Genomic DNA, 22,043 nt, shown 5'->3' with positions numbered 1-22,043 from the left:
GGAGGCTGGCAGGTCCAGTGTCACTTTGATATCTTCCAGGGCCTTCTTGCTGCACAAGGATATGACCAAAACACAATGGTGAGGGGACAAGGAAGAGAGTAAGAGGTTCAAACAAGGACATCCTGGGAAGCTGGCCTGAGTTTGTAAGAGCTCGCTCTCAGGATAAAGCATTGGTTCACGCTGGAGAGTGTTGCACTCACCACCCACCAACACCTCTGACTGCTTAGCTCGCACCAGCCTGCGCTTTGACACTGCGCATTCCACTTCAACACACGCATCTTAGAGGATAACCATAGCAATGTGCCTGGACCTATAGGACTTGTGTCCAGGACACGGCGGGGTCTATCTGGGGGCCTAGTGCTAAGTACAGCAGGTATTAAAATTCTGCGTCTTTCCATCCCCTGTTAATTACAGCAGAACATCTCCAGAATAGTTTTCCTCCCTGTGTAAAGCAGCATCACCCACGGGAGGGGCTTCTGAGAAGTGTCATGGGGCTTATGTTGGAATGGCTAAGTCAGCTTGCCTGTGAAGCCGGCCTCTCCCGTGGATACTGAGAACCTTGCGTTTCATTTCAGGTGGTCACCACCGGGAAAGAACAACTGGATTTTGAAACCGGACCAAAAGTATTTGATTTGCAGATTTACGTTAAGGATGACGTCGGTGTCACAGACGTGCAAGTCCTGACGGTTCAGGTGACAGATGTGAACGAGCCGCCTCAGTTCCAAGGCAGCTTGGCACAAGGTGAGACATACCCAGGCAGTGGCATCAGGGAGGACCCTGCGGGACAGAGCCAGACAGAAAAAGTAAACGAACAAGCAGCTGCCTTCCGCAGAGAAGGCAGCTGCTTAACGAGCAAGCGGGGAGAAATGGGATGTCTTTCTCACAGCATGCCCAGTCGAGACACCCAGCAGCTTTTTAGAGCTTTGCATCTGTGCTTCTCTCTGTTCCTCTCTGTCCCAGAAGAAGGCTGAACATGGGAACCTCAACGTGTAGCATTCTAGAAGAACCTGGGCTCAGCCCACTGGAGGTTTGTCACCGTATTCTGCACCCATTGGCCAGCTGTCTTATTCTCTCTCCCTCGTGGACTCTGTGGGCACTGCTTGCCCTGGGCCTGCCTGACAGACAGGCAGGGGACGTTCTACAGAGATGGAAAGCTAGTGAGGTGGGATGCTGGTATCGCATGCCGTGGGCTCACTTCCCGATATCAATCAATCAATCAATCAATCAATCGGGGTGAGGCATGGCAGAGCAGGTGAACCTTCTTCTTATGCAAGTCTGGCAACCTGATTTCAATACCCAGTACCTTCATAAAAGCAGAACGAGAGGGCTGGCCCACAAAGCTGTGCTCTGATCTTCACATGCATGCTATGGCACGCACACCCACATGGATCATACACACAGGTGCGCGTATGTATTCATACGCACACAGAGAGGCATTAATGATGAGTGAACTTAGAAAAACAACCAATACAGATGATGGAACCTAGCGGTACCATCCATCAGAGGTCGCCAAGCTCCGGGATGTGTGTGCTCTCTGTACAGTGAGAACCCTAAGTCCACAGTTCCTCGGGGGCTCCCACACTCACACACCCATCTGCTTTCCCCAGGGTCTCCTGGACCTCTAAAAGACTTCTCAAACTTAGCAAGACTCTCAAACCAAACTCTTTATTTTTCTTTATATTTATTTACTGTTTTTTTTATTTTAACTTACTATTTTATTTTATTAGATATTTTCTTTATTTACATTTCAAGTGCTATCCCAAAAGTTCCCTATNCCCCCCCCCCGCCCCTGCTCCTCTCCCCACCCACTCCCACTTCTTGGCTCTGGCATTCCCCTGTGCTGGGTCATATAAAGTTTGCAAGACCAAGGGGCCTCTTTTCCCAATGATGGTCGACTAGGCCATCTTCTGCTACATATGCAGCTAGAGACACGAGCCCTGTGAGTACTGGTTAGTTCATATTGTTGTTCCACCTATAGTGTTGCAGCCCCTTTCAGCTCCTTGGGTTCTTTCTCTAGCTCCTCCACCGGGGGCCCTGTGTTCCATCCAATAGCTGACTGTGAGCATCCACTTCTGTGTTTGCCAGGCACTGGCATAGCCTCACAAGAGGCCCCTATATCAGGGTCCCTTCAGCAGAATCTTGCTGGCATGTGCAACAGTGTCTGGGTTTGGTGGCTGATGATGGGATGGATCTCCGGGTTGGGCAGTCTCTGGAGAGTCCATCCTTTCATCTTAGCTCTAAATTTTGTCTCTGTACCTATATCCTTTCATGGGTATTTTGTTCCCTATTCTAAGGAAGAATGAGGTATCCACACGATGGTCATCCTTCTTGGTTTTCTTGTGTTTTGCAAAATGTATCTTGGGTAGTCTAAGTTTCTGGGCTAATATCCGCTTATCAGTGAGTGCATCTCTAGTGACTTCTTTTGTGATTGGGTTACCTCACTAAGGATGATATCCTCCAGATCCATCCANTTNCCCAAGAATGTCATAAATTCATTGTTTTTAACAGCTGAGTAGTGCTCCATTGTGTAAACAAACCAAACCCTTTATGTCCCTCCTCACCCTATTTCCACTCGGAACCTCCTCTAGTCTCTTTCCTGTTTTAGTTGATAGCACATCCAAGTTTTCCTCGAGGCTGGATCTGAATTCTGACCCTATCACTGCATGAGACAACACTGTAGCCTTTCCAACAGTTTCCTCCACTGTAAAGTCCCAATACACTATCAGAATCACTAAAATGTATTCCTTAGTACAGATCTGTTAGGAGGACAAGGAGGGGAACGGGTATGGCATCTTCAGCATGGTACCCACGAGGAATGTCCTTTTGAATGTCGTTAGCCACTCCTCAGAAAGCCATGTGGGCCAGAGCCTACAGCAGGTCCTTGCTGCCCTTATCACTAGGAACACTGTAGAAGATGGAACTAGCTTTTGGTCCCTTCCCTGAGTATCTGAGACCACCTTAGATTCCTCCTCCATCTCTTTCCTGCTCCTCTCACCACAAACATTCCTCTGGGTGTCCAAGTGTGGTTCACAGGGTCAGTTTAACGTAAGAAGAGAGATCTGAATGTGAAGGCCAACTAGGGTGGCTTCCCAGCTTCTCTCTCATCCTGGTCCTCTTTCCCAGCTACCAACAGTCTGGGTCACCACCCAGTGGAGGAGGTGACTGAAGACTGAAGACATGACACCCAGTATTGCAGAGATCTCCATACACAACTCTGTTCAAGTAGATTTCCCCCAGGACTGATCCTTGCTGCTCTCTGTCCCATGATGCCAGCGAGCTTAGTTGGTTCCTTTTAGTTGCAGCATCTGGATGGCTGGTGTTGGAGTTCTCCATCTGATGAGACACTTTTATTCCCCCTTGACTTGGAACAGGTTTAAACCTCTATGTCATAGAAAGAACAAACCCTGGATTCATTTACCAGGTGGAAGCGTTTGACCCAGAAGACACAAGCCGGAACATACCCCTCGGGGTAAGTATCCTGGGCTGCTGCTGTCCGTTCGAGCTTTGGGACTGAAAGCTGATAGCCCACCCTGGCAGGTGGACATCGGGGGCAGCAGGTCTGGCCAGGGCTCTAGGTGCCTAGTGCTTTGTGATCTCGTTGAGCACCTATGCCCATGACAGCGGAAACAGAAGAGCAGCTGACACAAGCACGCCTTACTCACGTGAGAAGCTACAGGGGGAGTCACCTGACCCAGGCCTGGCCAAGCTGGCAGTGTTTGCTTTCAACCTGATACAAAGCCACCTCTGTGATTTTAAACATAAGCACTAAAGTACACCCCAAACCAGGTACTAGCATCCCTTTTAAGAGATGGAGTCTAGCTTGTAGCCAAGACGTTTTTCTTTTTAAGGGAAAGTTAAGTCTCAAGGGTTTTTGGTGCAGAGCAGGGACTGGACTCAGAGTGTTGAGAGACAGCTGAGGTCTCCTCTCTCCCATTTAAAGTCAGCTTCCTTCTGGGAGCTGGGGCTTTTAGACCCAGCCAGGCACAGGGGAAGCCGCTTAGCTATTCCTCGGAGGGTGCTTCTCTCCGCTTTGCTCAGGCTGCACTTGCCTTGCAGGCTTGAGGAAACGCATTGGGAAGAAAACATTTACCAAGGGAGCAGGTGCACAGCTACCAACCCTAGCGTCTAGAGAGGAAGGCTCTCACACAGGACAGGCAGCCATCAGCAACACCACAGCCTGCTACTCCCATTCACTGTGGGCTTGTAGCTCCAACAGGACCAGTTTTCCTCACAGGAGAAAGTGATCCGTGAGAATAATTCCCCAGCACCAATGTAGGCAGCCACAGGGTCTGAAACAATGGCTGGAAGGTTACGGCAGGCATCTCTATAATAACAGATAGCTGCTCTTCTTAGATGATGTCCTTCTGTTCAAAAACATATATTCAGTCACTCATTCATGTGTTCAAGATACAGTCGTGTCAGCGTTTGCATAAAGAAGGGAACATGGAATGGGTGGCTGTCCACTCTAGTGAAAGCAACAACGCTGTGCGACAAAACTTTTCCTGGGGAGGTGCCACACATACATCTGCTCGCCTCTGAAATCCAACATGGGGAACCAATTCGTTTTATTGGGCTTCCTTACAGTAATATGGGTGAGGGGTTACTTGTAGCAGCAGGAATGACTCAGACAGGGGCATCGCCAAAGCACACCTCAGCACGGGTGACAGCTCACAGCCTGGGAACCTAGGGCACACTGCACAGCCTGCAGGCAGTGCGACAGGTTGGAGAGCATCCTTTCAGGTACCTCAGAGGGTCTAAACCTCTTCCAGGCTGCTGGTCGGCTCCCAGTCTTCCTTGCTGTTTACCCTGGCGGGGAATCTGGTCCATTTCAGGGACTTTCTGAAGCCATTCTGAGTTGTTTACCTTCCTGCTTAAGAAGCTTCCTTCCCTACAGGGTAGAATATCTTAATCTCTGAGCAAACTGTTGAACAACAAACAGTAAGTGTTTTAAATGAGTGTTTACTAAGAGCACACTTGTCGTGGAGGGCAGATATAACAGAAAATATAACCACAGTGGAGGATAGGAGGTGTGTGTGTGTGTGTGTGTGTGTGTGTGTGTGTGTGCGCGCGCGCGCACACACACACATTCATGGAGGCCAGAGGAAGACCCTCTCTCTAACAGTCTTTCGCTTTACTTCCTTCAGTCAGGGTCGCTTACTGAGCCTGGAGATAGACAGAGGCCAGCCAGCCCCAGGGAGGCTCCCATGTCTGAGGCCCACACTGTTGGGGTCTGTCTTAGTCAGGGTTTCTCTTCCTGACAAAACATCATGACCAAGAAGCAAGTTGGGGAGGAAAGGGTTTATTCAGCTTACACTTCCATACTGCTGTTCATCACCAAAGGAAGTCAGGACTGGAATTCAAGCAGGTCAGGAAGCAGGAGCTGATGCAGAGGCCATGGAAGGATGTTCCTTACTGGCTTGCTTCCACTGGCTTGCTCAGCCTGCTTTCTTATAGNACTGGCTTGCTCAGCCTGCTTTCTTATAGAACCCAAGACTACCAGCCCAGAGATGGCACCACCTACAAGGGGCCCTCCCCCTTGATCACTAATTGAGAAAATGTCCCACAGCTGGATCTCATGGGGGCATTTCCCCAACTGAAGCTCCTTACTCTGTGATAACTCCAGCCTGTGTCAAGTTGACACAACACTAACTAGTACAGGGTCACAACCACTTTCAACCTCACCTATCTTTTGTTTGTTTGTTTGTTTGTTTGTTTTTACGGGTGCCAGAATCTGAACTCAGATCCCCATGTTTGTATACCAAGTGCTCATACCCTCTGAGCTGCCTCTCCAGCCACAGATTACATGATTTATACTCATGTTCCATGCAAGAGTAGAAGATTTTCTATGTAAGTTTTTCTATGTAGAAGTATAATCTGATTTTAAAAACCCACCACAAATCAAAAACAAAACAGGGGTCTCTCAGTGCAGTATGCCTATTTAGAATTCTCTAAGCCTTGGTGTATAAAGCAGGAGGCCCTGGAGGTGACTCTTACCATGTGTTACCAAAGGGAAAGTGCTAGAGGGGTTAGGGACAAGGGTAGAGGGACCTGCTTCATGTTTTTCAACGTCCAAGGTGCCATGTTTCAGGTACTGTGTTCTGTGTGTGATGTGCGCGTTCATCCAGTGATGCTCACTCACGGGGGGAGCAATGGCTGTAAAGTTAGCATAGGCTGCACTGAGGTCTCTAGCAGTCACTTTTCTGTTGCTGGGATAAAATACTATGACTAGCTGGGTGCTGCTGCTGGGGGCACACACCTTTAATCCCAGCACTTGGGAGGCAGAGGCAGAAGATCTCTGGGTTTGAGGCCAGCCTGGTCTACAGAGTGAGTTCCAGGACAGCCAGGGCTACACAGAGAAACCCTGTCTTGAAAAAACAACCCTCCCCCCAAAACAATGACAACCCACCCCCCCAAACAAACAAAAAAACCCCAACAACCAACCAGCCAACCAACCAACCAACCAAACACCAAAGAAAAAGAAGCAAGGAGATAAAATAAAATAAAATAAAATAAAAGCTTCTTAGAGGACAACATGAACTCCATGTCAAGGTCAAGCCTGAGATTAGAAGGAAAATCATCAGTTCCAGGAACTCACCACCATACCCGCTTTGCCACTCCCCATAAAGCCATCAGTCAGAGGCTATCAGCTGCCAGCTCCAGGAACAAGGCTGTAAAATGCCCCCTCCGAAGAACAGCCTATAGAGAAGCCCAAGGATAGGGACAAGCCTTTTCTCAGGATGGGCCATCTGTGCTGGGTAGCCTTATATAGTTTGGGTATCTCATCCTGTGGCTGAACATTCATGACACAGGAACGCAGACTACAGCCTACCTGGCACAAGCCAACCAGAAACCAACCGTGTAGCTTTCCCAGCACCCACCAATGAAATTTCAGATTGCCTAACCCACTCTTTAAGATCTCACCAAATATAGAACTAACAACATAGTAGCCAATCAAAATTGTACTAATGTCACTGCGCTTTGACCCTACCAATCACATTAGAGATTGTATAATTGTTCTGGAAAATTCCCCTAGCTCTGCATAAAAAGGGACCTGCAAACGTCCCCCGGGGACTGCCATTTCCGATGATGGTTGACCCCTGCAGGCTGGTTGTTTCTGCAGAATGAACTCTCTTTGACTTTGCATATGGCTTGAGTCTGGGCTCTTCCTTCAGCAGTTCTTGGACCCTAACACTATGACCAAGGAAACTTAAGTAAGAGTGTTTATCTCTGCTTATGGTTTCAGAGGGATAAGAAGATTCACGGCTGGGAGGCAGGGTAGGGCAGCTAGCTGCAACTGCTGGCACACATCTTAAGCTGCACACACAAAGCAGAGAGCAAACCAGAAGTAGGTGAGGCTCTGTGCTACATATATGAGAACAGTTTTGTCTTCAAACTCGCAGAGATCCACCCAGCTCTACCCTCAGAGTGCTTGGATCAAAGGCAGGTGCCATGACACCTGGCTATTTATTTTTGGTGTTGCAATCCCTCTGCCTCAGCTTCCCAGGTGCTAGGACTACAGGTATAATACTCTACTATACCCAGCTAGATTTCCATTTTTAAATTTCTCTTTTAAGACATCTCCAAGTTACACAGTAGGCATAAGGGTCCAGTCCAGCAGAAACCCATTCCAGGTGCAGTTGTCCCAGAAGGGAGGTAGCCCTCTGTAGCCATGAGCGTTTCTTGTCACCAGTGCAGCAAAGTAGCTTCCTTTGAACTATGCAGCTAGGTCAAGTTGTTTGGAGGTAAATGTAAATCTAGGGCGTGTACAAACTGTGAGGTTGTTTGGAGGAACTTCTGTCTTGTCAAAGAAAGCACTGATGATGCGTTTAACTCCTGTGTGGGACCATACAGCTCTATGGGCAGCTAACACTGTCTAGAAGGATCAAAGACTAGAAAAAAAGTAATGATGGTTTGCGCAGTACTAAGTTCTCCCTGGCCTTTGTACTTAGATGCTTGTTTCTGGGCACAGGGGAGGGGAGAGGGGGCAGGGAAGGAGGGGTGCCAAGAGGCAGAGTTTTCTATGCAAGGCAGAAAGGATACAGTTAACTCTGGATTGATGAAATCCATGCTGATCACCTTTGGCTTGAAGCTGCAACCTCAGGGGAACTTCAGACACTCACAGGTCCGATTGCCCAAGTTACCAGGAGTTTGGAGCTGGTCTAGATGTTGTGGGGAGTCTGCACAGTGGTCAGGCTTTAGGTCAGAAAGGCCACTGGTTTTGAATGTTTTCTCATGTTGAGCATATGCTGAGAACAGATGCAGCTGCACAAAGCATGCAGATTCCTGCACACAGCAGGCAAACACTGAATTAGCATGCAAACTTCAGACTGTTTTGTAGTGCAATGCACAGAACCGTGGAGGAGAGCCAGAACAGACTTGAGTAAGCACCTAAACAGGTCCTGAAAGCCACCTGGATTAGGTCTGTGCCTGTTCCTTTTGCTGACGGGCTCCATAAAAGAGCTGTGCCCCAAGTGAAGGGTAGATTCAACAAAGGACTAGCACACACACTGAAACCCTGACTCTGCAAAGCGAGCAACATTCCAGTCGGTAGCCAGTTTAAGGAAGCGACATCACATCACAGACCCTGTAAAATGGGGATGCCCCCTGAAGCCATCGCCTTTCTTCACCGGATCCTTTTAAAAGAAACCCGATAAGCATGCAGTCGCATACTGCTCTGACTGCCCTTGTTCCTTACCGTTCAGACCTGTGCAGCCAGAGGTGAGGGCTGCATATGGTTTTAATGTTCTAGTAGTCACAGTAAAAGTGCAAGAAACCACGTAGCATGAATTGCTGTTAGATCACAGACACTCTAGCTGTGATCTCCATCCCAGAAATCAGGCCACACAACCCTGCAGTCTGTCCCTTACGATAAAGAACTGACAGGTGCCCGCAGTGACTCAGCCCAGCCCCTTCCACTCCCTCTGCTGCCCAGCCTGAACTAGTACCTGCTTCCTGGAATGTAGGCTAACTCACAGGCTCTGGAACGTCCGTCCCATCATTCATCAAAACCTATGAGTCAGAAAGCCCGGTTTGTTCTGGGGATCGGAAGGTTCTTTCCTTCAGGACCTCTGTCATGCTGAGCATGATGCTCGTCGCTCCTAAGGAAGCTATTCTTTGGAACTTGAAGGGAAGATTTCCTTTCCTTCAGGTTCTCATCATGCTGACTATGGGCATGATGTTACGCGTGCATGCGTGTGCGCGCGCACACACAAACACACACACACACACTCTCACAATGGTTGAAATCTCTTTCCTAATAAAATTCTTCTGAATGGTGATCTCATGTCAATTCCTCTCTACAGACCCGTCTCTCTGTTCTGTCCTCTGGGGGTCCTTCTGTGTTCTGATGAAGGTACAGGTAGAGCTGGGATCCAGAGTCTGCACACAAAGGGAAAGCCACTGCTTGTGAGCGCTCAGGCTTCCAGCTTTCTTCTGGTACCCACTCGGTATTTCCCCACCTGCTGAAGGAGGCTTCCGCTCCCACCCTCCCTGCGTACCTCTCATGGTCGATGGCCTCCTTGGAGACTCTGGGGATGCTAATAGGTTTTGCAGCTGGAGGCAAAGTGATCTAGTGCACAGTCCTTCATTAAAGGGCTTTCTCAGACCCTTCCATTAAGGAAGGCCTTTTGCATGAAACGGAGTGTACGTTGTCTTCACCAGGACAGACACAGGATTAAATTAAAGAGCAATGACCTTACCTTCAGTAGAGCAATAGGACATTCTTACTTACATCTTCATACTCATGACTCTGAGGGGAACCTATCCATTCCTTCTTCCCATGAGTACTCTATGCTAAACGGACCGATAAAGTTCATGAATAGCTGGCATATTTATTTATGTATTTACTATTGGTGTGTTGGGAGTATGTATGTGAAGGTCAGAGAACAACTATGGGGAATTGTGCTCAGGAATTGGTGGCTCTGGCTAGGTTTTCAAGCCCAGAAGTGGGCTCAGACCTTTAGCCATATGCTGCCAAGGTACCTCACCCTTCCCTTCCTAGTAGCTTTTCCACCACGTCCCTCCCCTCCAACATGTCTTGCCTGGGAACTCTGAGGTCACCCCTAGAAGTCATAGCAAAAGTCATTTTATTCTAGGTCCTCATACGAGGCTCACAGAGGAAAAGCCCTCGGTCTTGGACGTTTCCATCCCCAGACCCACAGCTGCTGGCTGTGCGTGCTTCTGGGAAGATGCTCAGATCAATGGAGATTGTTACCCTGAAGACTGGAAGAGCGTGGGGCACAGAGACAGGACTCAAGACTCCTTATGGCTTTCCTCCCAGAGAAGGGACAGGGATTAGAGCTGGGGCTTTATCAGTAAGGCAAACATTAGTAAATCAGCTTTGGGCACTGAAGACGTAGCTCAATTGTTAGAGTGCTTGCCTAACGTGCACAAAGCCCCGGGTTCAGTCCTTAGGATGCCATAAAACCTGTTCTATGGCAAGTTGGAGGCCAGCCTGGGATACATGAATGCTGTCTCTAAAAACAAATAAGTAAGCGCTACAAAACTCCCAATACACAAATTTGTCAACGTCTCTTAAAAACATTTAAGTGGCTGCCAACCCCACTCAGCTGCTCCACACAGACAGATGCCAGGGTGTGCCACCGTGGGGCAGCTTTATACCAGTGTTGCTTTCTTCTCCCCTCACCTGCCACCTCAGAGCTGGAGTGGGAATAGCGCGGAAGAAAAGAGAAAGAAATTGATGGACTTCTTTGTTCGTTTGTTTGCTTGCTTCAAAAATGTTCCGCTTACACGGAGAAGCCTAGCAGACATGTGTTCTGTATTTCTAACCCCCAGCTTGATTGAAAGACCCAATTCAGGGTGCTCCTCCTCTGGGTGAGGCTGGATTTGTGTGCAAGGTAGTGAGTAGCTCTAGACTCCCCAAGACCAAGTTCTCAGCAGAAAGGATCTTTATTTGTCCCATAAGTACAGAGGGCAGAGAATAAGAGAAAAAGACAGGAGACAGAGAATGAAGGGGAAAGGGAAGGGAATAAGAGAGAGGGTGGAGGGGTATTTGTCCTGGAAGGGAAAGGACTGTAGATAGAAAGGAGACAGATGTGGCCCATGGACAAATGACAGTTTATAAAGGTTAAAAAAAAAAAAAAAAAAAAAAGGAAATCCTGTGTTAGGATGAGGTGTTTAATTTTAAATGGGCATGTTAATTAGGGTAGCCAAAAGGGTCTCATGACTGCTGGACTTCAATACTTTGATAACTGGACCTTGGTAGTCAGCCTCAATAGGAGGAAGTGGCCAACTGAGGGGATAGACTTTGATGGCTAGCTTTAGGAATGTAATCTAATGATTTTCAGCAAGGCAGCGGGAATTGAGAGAAGGACAAGCCTGTCAGAGCCACATTCGAGAGCACATGGTGGGCTTAGTGCACCTTGAGAGAGTAAGGGGTCCTGAATTCAGTGTCTTAAATTGTCATTGTTACTCCCTGGACTTGGGAGAACAAGGGTTCTTGCTTCCTTCTGGAAACTGGCTCAGTGTGGCACGGATGCCCTGTTCCTAGGAGACAAGGCTGAATTCATGTTGATTTTTGTACTGAAGGACTGACAGCCCAGGATGGCTGGGTGAGACACCCCTGGTTATGTTGCCAGCTGCTTCCACACTGTAGCAAGGAGCCAAGAAGAGGTTGCTAGCCCCCTGGGAGCTGACATTTCATGAAACTGGGCCACCCCCCCCCTTCCCTCTGGCTAAACCAAAAGCATTCTGCAGAGTGAATAGGGCAGGAAGGATGGCCTGTGTCTTCCAAAAGGAAGCTTTTGTGACCAAGGGCAACTAGGAGCCACCAGGAGCCTGCAAACAGAACAGTGGGAGGCGGGCAGGGATCTTCCCAGAGGAAAGCAGAGAGCTTGTCTAACGAGCATTTGTTCGATGAATTGATCTGATTACTCAGGGCTTTTCTCAGCCAGGACTGGGGCAGAGAGGGGCTGCAGTTGCTTTTCATTCTATTTAATTTCTGTTTTCCAAGAATGAATATCAAGGGAGAGCTTTGATTAAACAAGCCTTTAAAAGGGAGGCGAGAATGCCAGGTTTTACAGAAAGCCTTACTGAGTTGCTGGCAGGGGGCCACATGACACAATATTTCTAGTCTACAGATATTATCTTCTTTCTGAGCACAAAACTGTGTGCCCGTGAACAAAGCACGAAGACAGAAGGAAACGAGAATTAGCCTAGCAGTGATTATACATACATACATACATACACATACATACATATATTGCATTACATACAATTACACACATGATATACAATTACATACATTACATATGCTACATACATTATATACATAAATGCATGTATGCATACATAAATACACACATACATACATTGCATTACATACAATTATACACATTACATACAATTATATACATTACATATGTTACATTATATGCATATATGCATGTATACATACATAAATACACACATTTAAAGATTATCAAGATTCTAGGAAGTCAGCATATGGAAATGAAGAGTAAATGCTCATGCTCCCCGTCTCTGTTCACCAGTGCCAATTTTACCTGTTGCTGTTTCCTTGACGCTTTTTTTCCTACAGTAGTTGTTGAGACTCTGGGCTACACTCTTGGCTTCATAGTCACATATAGCGTTACCATGCTTAAACAAAATGGTTGACATGATTTTTTTTTTTTTATTGTTGTTGTCAAGAATTTTGGTGCTATCGTGGTTGGCTTTGAGACACCAAAGGATCTCACCTTGAAATGCTGGGCTGACTCTGTGGCGATATTCCCAGTTCTGCCCTGTGAGTGTTGGCATTACAGACACACAGCACCATCCTCTGCTTGTTTTAAGATTTCTCAGAGATAGGAATGTTGGTCTCTCATCAGTGAGAAATTAGAAGGAATAAAACCCCATTTTTGAATATCTAACAACACTGAGCACCTGTGTGGGGGAAGCTTCTGTTACACACTGGGATCAGGGACACAAAGGACGCCTTTTGCATCAGGCATTTTTAAGGTGCTGGAGGGCCAGGCATTGAACTTGAGGCCTTGTATATGTGAGGCAAATGCTTTACTGAGCTGCACCTTTATAACAGGATTGTGCATTTTAGCTGAACAGTAGACACTACCACCCAGTATGGGTCCGGCATGTTCCAAGCATTGTTATAGCAGTGTGGTGGTTTGAAAAAGAATGGCCCCCATAGGTTCATATATTTGAATGTTTAGACATCAGGGAGTGCCAGTGTTTGAAAGGATTAGAAGGATTGGGAGGTGTGTTCTTGTTGGAGTAAGTGTGGCTCTGTTGGAGGAAGCGTGCTACTGGGGATGAGTTTTAAGGTTTCAAAAGGCCATATGAGGCCCAGCTCCTATTCCCCTCTCTGTAGGATGTAGCTCTTAGCTACTCTCCGAAGCCATGCCTGCCTCCTGCTGCTGTGTTCTTTGCCATGATGATCATGGACTAAGCTTCTGGAACCGTCAGCCACTCCCAAATGAATGCTTTCTTTTATGAGTTGCCTTGGATCATGGTGTCTCTCCACAGCAATTGAACAGTGACTAAGACAAGCATGTTGTAGATTTCTCCATGGGTAGGCTCTGTTGTTATCCTATACAGTCTCACAGAGCTAGAAGTTGTGGAAGCAAGAGACAAATTCTGAGGCCTTTCTCCAGAACCACACACATAATTTGCCATCCCAGTTGGTGATGCTGCATCTCAAAAGTGCGTAAGAGGTTTCTTTCCTACAGTTGCCTATATTGGCTCCTCTTGCAGTGCTTTACCTGTATTGCTCTGTTCCCCTTGGTTAACCATAAGCTTTGAGAGGCAGAGCATAGTTACTGTCTCTATATCCCTAGGTCCCCACTGCTTAGAACCCAATAGATAGATGTGTCTCCCGGAGTTTTATAAACCACAGAAAGATTCTGACTCTGATGCTCGTGGTAAATGTCCCCATGGGTCCCTAAAACCTCATTCTTACGTCACACTCAGCTTGGGCCTCTCATTACTGATATGTGAGGATTTCCTACAGGGAAGACTCAGCCCGGTGACACAGGACTCCTCGGCATGTAGGTAGCTTATGGCTAACCTATTTCTGTCCAGGCAAATAACTACAGAGATGGTGGGGGCTGGTAAAGCTGAATCTACAATGGAGAGGCAGTACAGTCCTGAGAGAAGATCCCAGAAACGTGCTTCCTGGAGTTGCCCAACTGTCTCCTCTTGAAACTGGGCAAAAACCCCTAAATGAACAGCAAGAGAATGTTGTTAAATAAACCCATGTTTAGAATGCTGTGCTGCCATCAGCTAACTAGGCTGAACAGTCAGAATTAAGGAGTGAGTCTCTGGGCATCACGTCCAGACCACACTGTCTCCTCTGATCTCAGAAGTCGATCCAGGTTGATAGGAGACACAGGGCTATGAGGAAATGCTCAAGACAGAAATAAAAAGAAAACAATATTGCCATTCGATTAACACATCATCTTGAGATTTTGGAAGGTGTGTGTTTGCACAGAAATAACAGGAAGTAATCCATCAAAATGATGAGCTTTCACACATGGATTTCAGTTAGTGACTTTTTAATATTTTTTTCTGTCTTCTTCCATTTTTGTGTAAATGTATGCTCATTACAACTAGAAAAATACCATTATAGAACAAACAGAAAGTAAATACTTCTCAAACATGGTTTAAAGACTCTATATTGGCCCAAGACGAAACCTTTCATCTATTTTCTGGCCACTCTTTTTTGGTCCCAGGAACTCCACAGTGATCACACACCACATTGTTGTTTGGAGACCTTGGCTGTGCATCTTTGATTCTAGACTTTGGGCCCCATAGCTCTAGTTTTAAATCCTCCACTGCTTATTGGACTCATGTCTAAGGCCTTAGGGATAGATCACCTCTCATCTTAGCCATAGATAATGAAATCTCTTAACCTAAGAGCTCTTTGCAATAAATAAAGGGTTATAAAGTGTGTTCATATTGCCCCTCATATTTCACATCGTGAATTCTCACTCAGTTTTCCCAATGGCAAGTGTAGCTTTTGTTTGCTACTTTGGGGGCTCTTTCTTCTTCCATACTTCTCCAGTCTTCCAACCCCCTAACACTAGATGGGAGAGAAGAAAAGGATAGAGGGGGGAGGAAGGGGGTGATGTTATTGGACTGCTTCCTGATAGTTAAGGTGTCGAATTCCTTGGGGTAGGTTTGATCTTTGTCATCAGGATATCTGATTTCTTTTTGTTTCTTCTTTGTGCCTGACTACTTAACAAACCTTGGCTAACAGTAACCAATAGCAACCAACCACCAGCCACCAGCCACCAACAACAGAAAGGAGTGGAGTCGTTGGTATTGTCCCTGAGTGACAAGGCAAGAGAAGGATCAGATCATGTACTCTCTGCCCATCTGATGCAAGCCCTTCTCCCACTTCCTTGACCCCATATCCCAGCCAAGGAAGCCATCTTTTTTTTTTTTTTTAATTAATTTATTTATTATATGTAATTACACTGTAGCTGTCTTCAGACAGCTCCAGAAGAAGGCATCAGATCTTGTTACAGATGGTTGTGAGCCACCATGTGGGTGCTGGGAATTGAACTCAGGACCTTCGGAAGAGCAGTCAGTGCTCTTAACCGCTGAGCCATCTCTCCAGCCCCAAGGAAGCCACCTTGATGAGCGCTTGTAGAGGAACACAGCCATGGTCCTCTTGTGGCCTGGACCTTAGTGGGTTCTATGCACGAGCCTATGTGTTTCTATTAGATTTCATGGGTGCGACAGACAGCTGTCAAGAGAATAGCACTGGGCACTGGTATCAAGGACAACAAAAAAAATCTCAACTACCCACATATGTGAGTAGACTTTTTACTAATGGCCCTTTACCAGGATAAAATTAAGAGCAGTATATTCTCAGCTCTAAATCTCGATGCCTCTCACCTTCTCAAGTCATGACTGTCTCTTCTTTCCTTTCTATCATGTCAATGAATGATGCTTGGGTACATGTTTGTACTTCCTAATAGCCAACTCTTTCAAGAATAAACACAAGGTCTCATACATGCTGGGTGTGGTCCTACTATCTAATGCAGTATAGATGTGCTTAAGCAGTGTTTATTAAAGTCAAGTCCTAGTGTTGATTAAAGTCAAGTCCTATTGAGAGACTAGAGCTAGCAGCAAAACTTACCCAGGCAGCGACCTTTGGTAAATTTTCAGTGGTTGGAACAGCTCTTTAGAGAGTCCTCATCAGAGGCAGGCATTCAGACCGACTACACCTAAACGTCTTCCTCCTGGGCAGCCATGAAGTCTCAGAGCTGCTTATCTAGACAACTTCGGAAATCATTCAAAACGTTGTACATGCCAAGAGTATCAGACAGGACATGAGCCAACGCACCTGAGGCGGTACTGACTTAATCCTAACTTCCCCTTGTTGTGTACAGTATTTCCTCATTTCTCCCTCGAAGAACTTCAGAATGTCCGCGAATGGCACCCTCTTCTCCACCACGGGACTGGACTTTGAGGCAAGGCACAAGAGGTAAGCTTGCCAACGACCTTCTGTCCCTGAGGTACGGCTATCCCTAAGGTACAGCTATTCAAAACTCAAGGAAGATGGAGAAGCGACAGGGTGCTGGGTTCCTGAGCCACCTGGGGGGGGGGTGGCTAGGAGTTCAGCTTCAGGAATCTGAAAACCTTGGCCAGACCCATGTGGAACAATGGAGGGCATTGTCCCCCGAGCTGGGGACAGGAGGAGGGTAGTGCCTGGGGCAGCAAAGGCAGCAAGTGTAACTAGAAAGTACCTGAAGAGAGGCCAGGCTTTGAGACGAGGCCATAGGCCTTGGGAAAGCCAGGTGAGGCTCCTGGCTCTAGGTCAAGGGAAGCAGAGTAGATATTGAGGATGGAGGACAGGTCAATGGCCAGCGTTTACCTGGTGTACGGGAGGCACTGGCTTCCATAGCCAGCACCTCAAATGAGTGAATGAATAAAATGGGAGTCCCCATTCCTGAGAGTGGAACAGGCCGATGGCAGGGTCATTGTAAAGGCATAGGCTTGGCTGGCTTTAGTGGACATTTGTCCAGGGAGGTAGAAGCCATGAAAAAAAAAAAAACCCTCCAGACTGAGACACGAGAGAGGGGAGGAGGCCACATTTGACCTCTGGAAGTTGCATACGAAGCAGGCAGCTAGAAAGGAGGCCGCTCGCTTCACGCCTTCCACTGTGGCCTTTCCCACTCCTCTCTGTAGCGGGGTCAGCAAAGCTTGTTTCCTCTGCATTGGAATTTTCCCCTGGCAGCTTCGACCTCCTTGTGGGAGTAAGAGACAGTGGGAATCTCGAAGCCTCCACAGCACTCCAAGTGACTATGGTGAACATCAACGATGAGATCCCACGCTTTACCAGGTAGGCCTGAGAGCACGCAGGACAGAGAAAGCCGACCCCAAATGATTGGCTCCACAGCCCTCTTGGCCACATTCGTGATAAAACACAGAGATGCACTTTGCCTTGGCCTAGACGAGAGATGCAAAACAGAGCTCTCCCGTGTCCTTTATGCCTCTCAACCCCATGTTCCCCTTGCTTCCCACACCTCCTGATGCCTCACATTCACATGCACCATGGGACTGTAGACATGATGGAGAGAGGGTGGGGCTGAGCACAATACTCCTTGTGAATCACTGTACACACAGAAAATAAATGCAAGACAGGCACGTGTTTAATAAAGTGCCCCGTGTTAAAGGAACCCTAAAGCCCACATTGGTGTCACCATAAAGCCCACACTGGTGTCACCACAATGGTGTCCTAAGGCTGCTGGCACACCAAAGTTCCTTCTTGGCTTGGTAGATCCAGAAAGACACCTGGTCGTGTCTGCCGCTTCCACCTAGAGCTGAGATGAGGGAAAGAGCATATGTGTGCTGGGAAAGACGGTGGACCTGGCCTCAACCCGGACCCAAAGGAAGACCATGGCCTACTGCACACAGGGATTCGGGACGATAATTTGGGATTTAGAGTCAGGGATTTAAACCTAAGCAGCCTGACTTTCTGCTGCCCTGGGTGGGCTCAGGCCCCAGCCACAGGGAACCAACACCATCTTGTACCTGGGGTGGGGGTGGGGTCAGCAGCATGAATGGCTGTGAAGGAGTAGAACACAAGCGACTGTGGCAAACATAGAGGTGGGGGACAGTTATCATCTGAGAAGCAAAAGTGTAAGCAGAGCTGGAAGGAAGATGGCACAGGAGTAACAAGTGCTTGCTGCTCCTATACTGCAGCTTGTCAGAATCCAGAACCTACGTTAGGCAGCGCACAATAGCTTGTAACTTCAGACCCAGGGGAGCCAATGCTCTGTTTTAGCCTCCTCGGGCACCTGTACCCACGTGTTGATACACACACACACACACACACACACACACACACACACAGAGAGAGAGAGAGAGAGAGAGAGAGAGAGAGAGAGAGATACATAAATAAAATACATCTTTAAAAATATTAAAAATAAAATGAAAATATTTGAAAAAGCCACGAGCATGAGAAGGAGGTAGCGTTCTTAGCAAACCATTTTAAGAGTGCTGGAGAGAAGGCTCAGTCCGTAGAAGACTTGCTATGTTCCATCCCCAGAGCCCATGCAGAAAAGCTGGCTGTGCTTGCACACTTATAAAGCCCACTGTTGGGGAGACAGAGACAGACAAATGTGGGTCTCACTGGCCAGGCAGCCAAGTGTACTTAGTGAAAAGCACGGCGTCCAAAAGTGGGAGATGGGTGGACAGCCCTGAGGAGGGACGCCCAAGGCTGTTCTTGGCTTCCATACGCATGTGCACCTGCACACATAAGGACATGCAAGCACATGTGAAAGAAAGATGCTTTAAGATTGGAAGCTATTCAGACTGTTATATCCCTCAAGCCAACCTCATGGCAGTTTGCAAACATGCCACAGTTGCAAAGTTTCTGGTCATTTACACTAGCCCCAGACTAACTCTGGTATGGCGACTACAGAAACAAGTAATCTTCCCCCTCGGGATGTTTCCATCAGTCCCCAGTCCTGGGTTCCAGAGAACCTGGGCATTTCTACAGATGGGAGAGTCTAGAAACACAGCTGTAGGTTTCTCAAGCCAGGAGGTTGGAAAACGGTTGTGATATACCCATGCAGACTCAGGCTGAATTACTAGGCCACACAGCTCTGTGGGATTCACCCAAAAAAGTCTAAGAAGGAGATAGCTGTGGGGTTGGCAATCTAAGAGCCTGAAATAGTCCCCACAGCACTGATAATAGCAGAAAAGCAAACTGATAGGATGGTAAAGAGAAAACAAGGTCTCCTCTGGGCACCAGTCTGCTCTGTAGCGTGTCTTCTAAAATGCAGCTGTTAGCTGTCTGACTGAGAAGGGAAACGGTCACCACTCCTTGGTTCTCTCTTGTGATCTTAGAGATGGACCTCTCAGGCTCTGAGTCAGCTTTGCTTCGGTGTGCATGGATGGTATCGAGGTGTGTCTGCACTCTCGAAAGGGCAGGGCACCGCCTCCTTTTGCTCAGGGTGTTCTCTTGCCCATCCCCATCCCTCAACAGCCATGAGCTGACAGGATGCAGTTGGGTTACCCTAGATGCTGAATGGAAAGCGTGCCTGATCCCTCACATTTCTTATTTCCTTGTCTCTCAAAACTTCTGCTAGCACGAAGCACGATGATTTCATTGTGGGTTAGGAGATGAAATCTTCAAGCTGACCCAGCTGTGACCAAGTCTGAGTGTGAGGTAGCCAAGGCAGATGTGGAAACAACTCCCCATCTTATGTCTAGTTAAGGCCACTGCAGCGAGTGCTGTTTCTGTTGTTGAGGCTGTCTCCCCATTTCATCCCTGAGTGGAGATGTCTGGCTGTCTGCTTTGTGGGTGTGATGTTTATGTTGGGAGGCTGAAAACACGGACATATTTACTCTTTCCCTCGTGTGTGGTGCTGACTGAAGATCACTTTATTTCAGATGTCAGCAAGTAGCTCTTCCCCGCTCTGCCTGTTTTCTTTATACTCACTGGAAGTCCTCTCGTAAGAGTGCCTGGCAGTGCCTTCCTGCATACTCATTACAGGGAGGAAGATGCCCCTTCACACAGAGAGTGTGGCCACAGGCCCCACTTGCTGTGGCCCCGAGTTCTGGCAGCCAGGTGTAGTGAGGAGCTGACTGTGGAATATGAATGATAATCATATTTGTTCTCTCTATTTTGGTAGATGTGAAATTAGGCCATTTTGTAAGACAGATATAGGTATAGGTATGAGTATAGATATGTGTATGGGTACGGGTATACGTATAGGTATAGATATATATTTTTACAGACATGAATCTTAGATCCCCAAATCAAATATCAAAACTTTTTATCTTCTGCCACATTTGCTACCAGGGCAACCAAGGAACCACTGTTTGGCATGACAGCCTGAGGCACTGTCCCCCAAAGCTAGCCCTGTTCCTTTCATGGGGACGTGGCACACCCAGCATGCACTATAGAGGCTTCGGAGCAGGGTTTAAGCTGCTCATCGGACTTGAACCAGACACTTCTGTGTGACAGGACTGTCCTGCACGAAGGAGCGTGTTTGGCAGCATCTCCCTCACTGTGCGAAGAGCAGCTTCCTCCCCAAGTTGTGACAACCAAAAAATGTGTCTAGCTATAATAATCTCTCAGCTTGGAACCACTGCCTAGAGGGAGTCAAAGATGGGGCAAAGGACATCTTCCCCCTATGTCGTCTTCTTACTGTCCTAGGAAGCCTAATGGTCACCACTGACACTGGAGACTATATGCATGTCCCTGACTTTTTCAGGGGACATTCAGGTCTCCGTTAAGTGCTCAGTAATCTACATTCCCACGGAACTCACTGGTGATGCTGGCGTTGCTGGTCCAGGGAGTAATGTTGAAAGCCAGGACCAATCTGTGCAGGCAGCGAAACATCTGGATTATCCTTTCTTCTCGCTATGATAAAACACCACGGCCAAGGCAACTTACACAAAGAGGGGTTTAATTGGAGCTTACGGTTCTAGAGGATAAGAGTCCATCATCATCACAGCAGGAAAACATGACATGGCAGCCAGAGTAACCGCAGAGGGCTCACAGCTCTAACCTCAAACAGGAAGCAGAGATCAAATTGGAAAGGAGGAGTCTTTGGAAACCTCAAAGCCTGCCCCTAGTGACAAACTTCCTTCAGCGAGGCCTCACCCTCTAGTCCCTTCCCCCTTGAAAATCACCAACTGGGGAGCAAATATTCAAATGCCAGAAACTCCGGGGAACTTTGTATCATTCAGACCACCAAGCATCCTTGTGACCCTGGCTAGGAAGTTACTAGACCCAATCTAATGGAGGGAAGAAAAAAACCATCCTGCATTAGAAACAAGATTCTGTTGGTTGTAGAAGACAGGCTGCCTCTTTCCTCTGACTCTGTCTCTGGCCCTTGCTACCACTGGCTTTGCTGGTTCAGTCCACCAAAGTCACAGACTCTGGGGGACACTGGGCAAGGAGGCCCAAGCATTGGAGCTACCTTTCGGACCAAATGAGCTTGCTCCTCCCCAACAATGAGATACATGGTGGAAGAACTCTCCTCATGCATAATCTTGGGCCCAGGATTCAGGGTAGGGCCCATGGGGTTGGCTAGTGTGTGGTCCTGGCTACAGATTGTCTCTGCTTCTCTCTTGATCCAGCCTGAGGCTCTCTCTTGTGTCTATTTCCTCTGGCCCTCCCTATGGGACAGCTGTGGTGAGACAGGGGCAGCCAAGTGATCTGAGGCCCCGACAAGAAGGCAACCATTTAGAGCAGAGATGAAGATTGCCTCCCTTCAAGGAGGGACCACATGGGAAAGTGGCACCTCAAGACAGGGAAATTAAAGGTGACTCTGCTCCCCTGAAATAATCTCACTGCTGACTTTTTACAAAAGCATGGAGGCCTGGGAAAGGTCAGTAAGCAGGCATGTGGAGTTATAATATGCACAGTGCCCCTTGGAGAACAGTGTGATGACTTCTGACTGCTAGGGGTTTAGAGAGCTGGCCTCATGGGGAATGCCATCTGGAAAGATGCCTAGGTTCCATGTGGAAGAGTTGTATCCTCAGGTGAAGAAAAGGGAGGAGGAGGAGGAGGAGGAGGAGGAGGAGGAGGAAGAGGAAGAGGA

The 22,043-nt window shown here is 47.7% G+C and overlaps 1 protein-coding gene across 1 annotated transcript in view; it reads left to right on the top strand.

Moving 5' to 3' along the window:
• The window catches only part of Cdhr3 (cadherin related family member 3), a 64,856-nt gene that overhangs the window by 9,804 nt on the left and 33,009 nt on the right, over positions 1 to 22,043 (top strand). Inside the window, exons 3-6 of the mRNA XM_021202474.1 lie at positions 576 to 741; positions 3,372 to 3,469; positions 16,371 to 16,465; positions 17,219 to 17,323. Of these exons, the coding sequence (XP_021058133.1) occupies positions 576 to 741; positions 3,372 to 3,469; positions 16,371 to 16,465; positions 17,219 to 17,323 (464 nt within the window). The remainder of the gene's footprint in view (positions 1 to 575; positions 742 to 3,371; positions 3,470 to 16,370; positions 16,466 to 17,218; positions 17,324 to 22,043) is intronic.

Source organism: Mus pahari, chromosome 7 (genome assembly GCF_900095145.1).
Source record: "Mus pahari chromosome 7, PAHARI_EIJ_v1.1, whole genome shotgun sequence".
Taxonomy (NCBI): Eukaryota; Metazoa; Chordata; class Mammalia; order Rodentia; family Muridae; genus Mus; species Mus pahari.
The sequence above is the reverse complement of the archived record's forward strand: the minus strand, read 5'-3'. Positions and strand labels throughout refer to the sequence as shown.